This window comes from Buceros rhinoceros, unplaced genomic scaffold (assembly GCF_000710305.1).
Source record: "Buceros rhinoceros silvestris isolate BGI_N320 unplaced genomic scaffold, ASM71030v1 scaffold18056, whole genome shotgun sequence".
NCBI lineage: Eukaryota > Metazoa > Chordata > Aves > Bucerotiformes > Bucerotidae > Buceros > Buceros rhinoceros.
In genome coordinates this window covers 6,861-8,453 of record NW_010419484.1, presented here as the reverse complement: position 1 = coordinate 8,453, position 1,593 = coordinate 6,861, and the positions used below count along the sequence as shown (strand labels likewise).

At 52.7% G+C, this 1,593-nt stretch overlaps 1 protein-coding gene across 1 annotated transcript in view; it reads right to left on the bottom strand.

Annotated features, from left to right (window-relative positions):
* Window positions 1–1,349: 1,349 nt before the first annotated feature.
* The window catches only part of LOC104495903 (huntingtin-interacting protein 1-related protein-like), a gene marked incomplete at its 5' end in the record, with an annotated part of 7,101 nt that continues 6,857 nt past the window's right edge, over window positions 1,350–1,593 (bottom strand). Inside the window, one exon of the mRNA XM_010138949.1 lies at window positions 1,350–1,397. Coding sequence (XP_010137251.1) covers window positions 1,350–1,397 — 48 coding nt within the window. The remainder of the gene's footprint in view (window positions 1,398–1,593) is intronic.

Genomic DNA, 1,593 nt, shown 5'->3' with positions numbered 1-1,593 from the left:
CAAGGCCCAACCTGACCTGCAATGGTTCCAGGAATGGGGCTTCTCCCACCTCTCAGGGCAACCTGGGACAGGGTCTCACCACCCTCGGTGTCAAACATTTCTTCCTTCTGGGTAGTCTGAATCTCCATCTTTTAAACCCATCGCCCCTTGTCCTATTGCAACAGGACCTGCTAAAGACTGTGTCTCCCCGCCCTGCTTTTTTTTATATAAGCCCCCCCCTTGAAGCACTGACAGCTCTGTGTGTGTGTGTGCACGCGTGTGCGTGCGTGCGTGTGTGTTTCACTGTGAGTATACACAGCGATATATGTGTGACCGTACATACCTGACTATGTATATATCCCCCTCCCAACTAGCTATACATCTGTCTGTGCATCCACACACACACCTCTATATAAATAGCTTCATCACCACCCACCCCCACCCTCCACACAGCCACCCCTCACACACCGTATCCCACCCACACCGTGACCACGCCGTTATGGTTGAGGCAATGTGAGGGCAGCATGCCCCCTCCCTCTAAAAACTGACAGCGCACCACAGCACGTATTTTAAATATTGCTCCTTTAATCATCTACATCCTGGCAGTAGCTCCAAGGGAAGGTACAGCTGACGGGATTTTTCTGCTGCTCCCGTCTCTCCCCATCAGTAATTCCTTATTGCTGCAGACGTCGCTCTCCCCTGGTTCCCGTAGGCCAGGGGTAGATTTAATTCTGCTAATTATCTTAAATATAAAACATAACGCAACTGATCCCTTGCCATTGCTGTAGTAATAAAAAATAGAAAAGGAAAAAAACATATGGTCATATTCTTATTGCCAGTGTGTGCCAGTAACTGCTTTTTCCCTTCCGAAAGCCCGGCTCCTCGTGCCAGTTAAGGCTGACGTCTCCCTCGCAGCTGAGGCTGGTCCCGCGCTGAAACAAAGTCCAGTTAGTCCTCAGAAGGAAAAAAGGGAGTTTAAAAAACGGTTGCTAGAAAGGCCCCGGTTTCCTACTTTAAAAACAGTTCACAGTTCTTTGAAAGGGTCTGAGCAGTACAGTAGAGAGCTACATTGACTGAAAACTTCTAGTGCTGATAAAGTTTTTAAAAAAACAATTAACCCAAAGGAACCCCAAATTAAATTAAACCAGGAGAGCCAGGTGGCAGGCCACGAGGAGGAGGGCACCCCGTGCTGCCCGGGGAGCCGGCAGGAGCCCCCCTGCTCTACGGACAGGACTCGAGAGAAGAAAAATAAAAATAAAATCTATATTTTAAAAAAACATCCAGTTTTCCAGGCCGGGCGGTGAGGAGCCCCCCGCGTGTGAAGGCACACCAGCGCGAAGGCAACGTCTTGGGTGGGAAACCAGCTCCTGCTAGAAGTTCGCCCTGTGAGGTGGGCACGAGCTGGCGTCTCGCTCGGGCTGAAACGAGAAGGGGGTTGAAGCAAAACGCCAGTCACTCGTGCCGTGAAAACCCCCCGCCACGTACATCGACCCCCCGCCCCGGCGCTCCTACCTCCCCGTGGCCGGGCTTCTGGGCCAAGGGGGGCTTCTTGAGGATGCCGCGCCTGGGGGCTGGCGCCGGCTTTCCCTCCCCGTCCCTCGCCCCGCGGTCGGT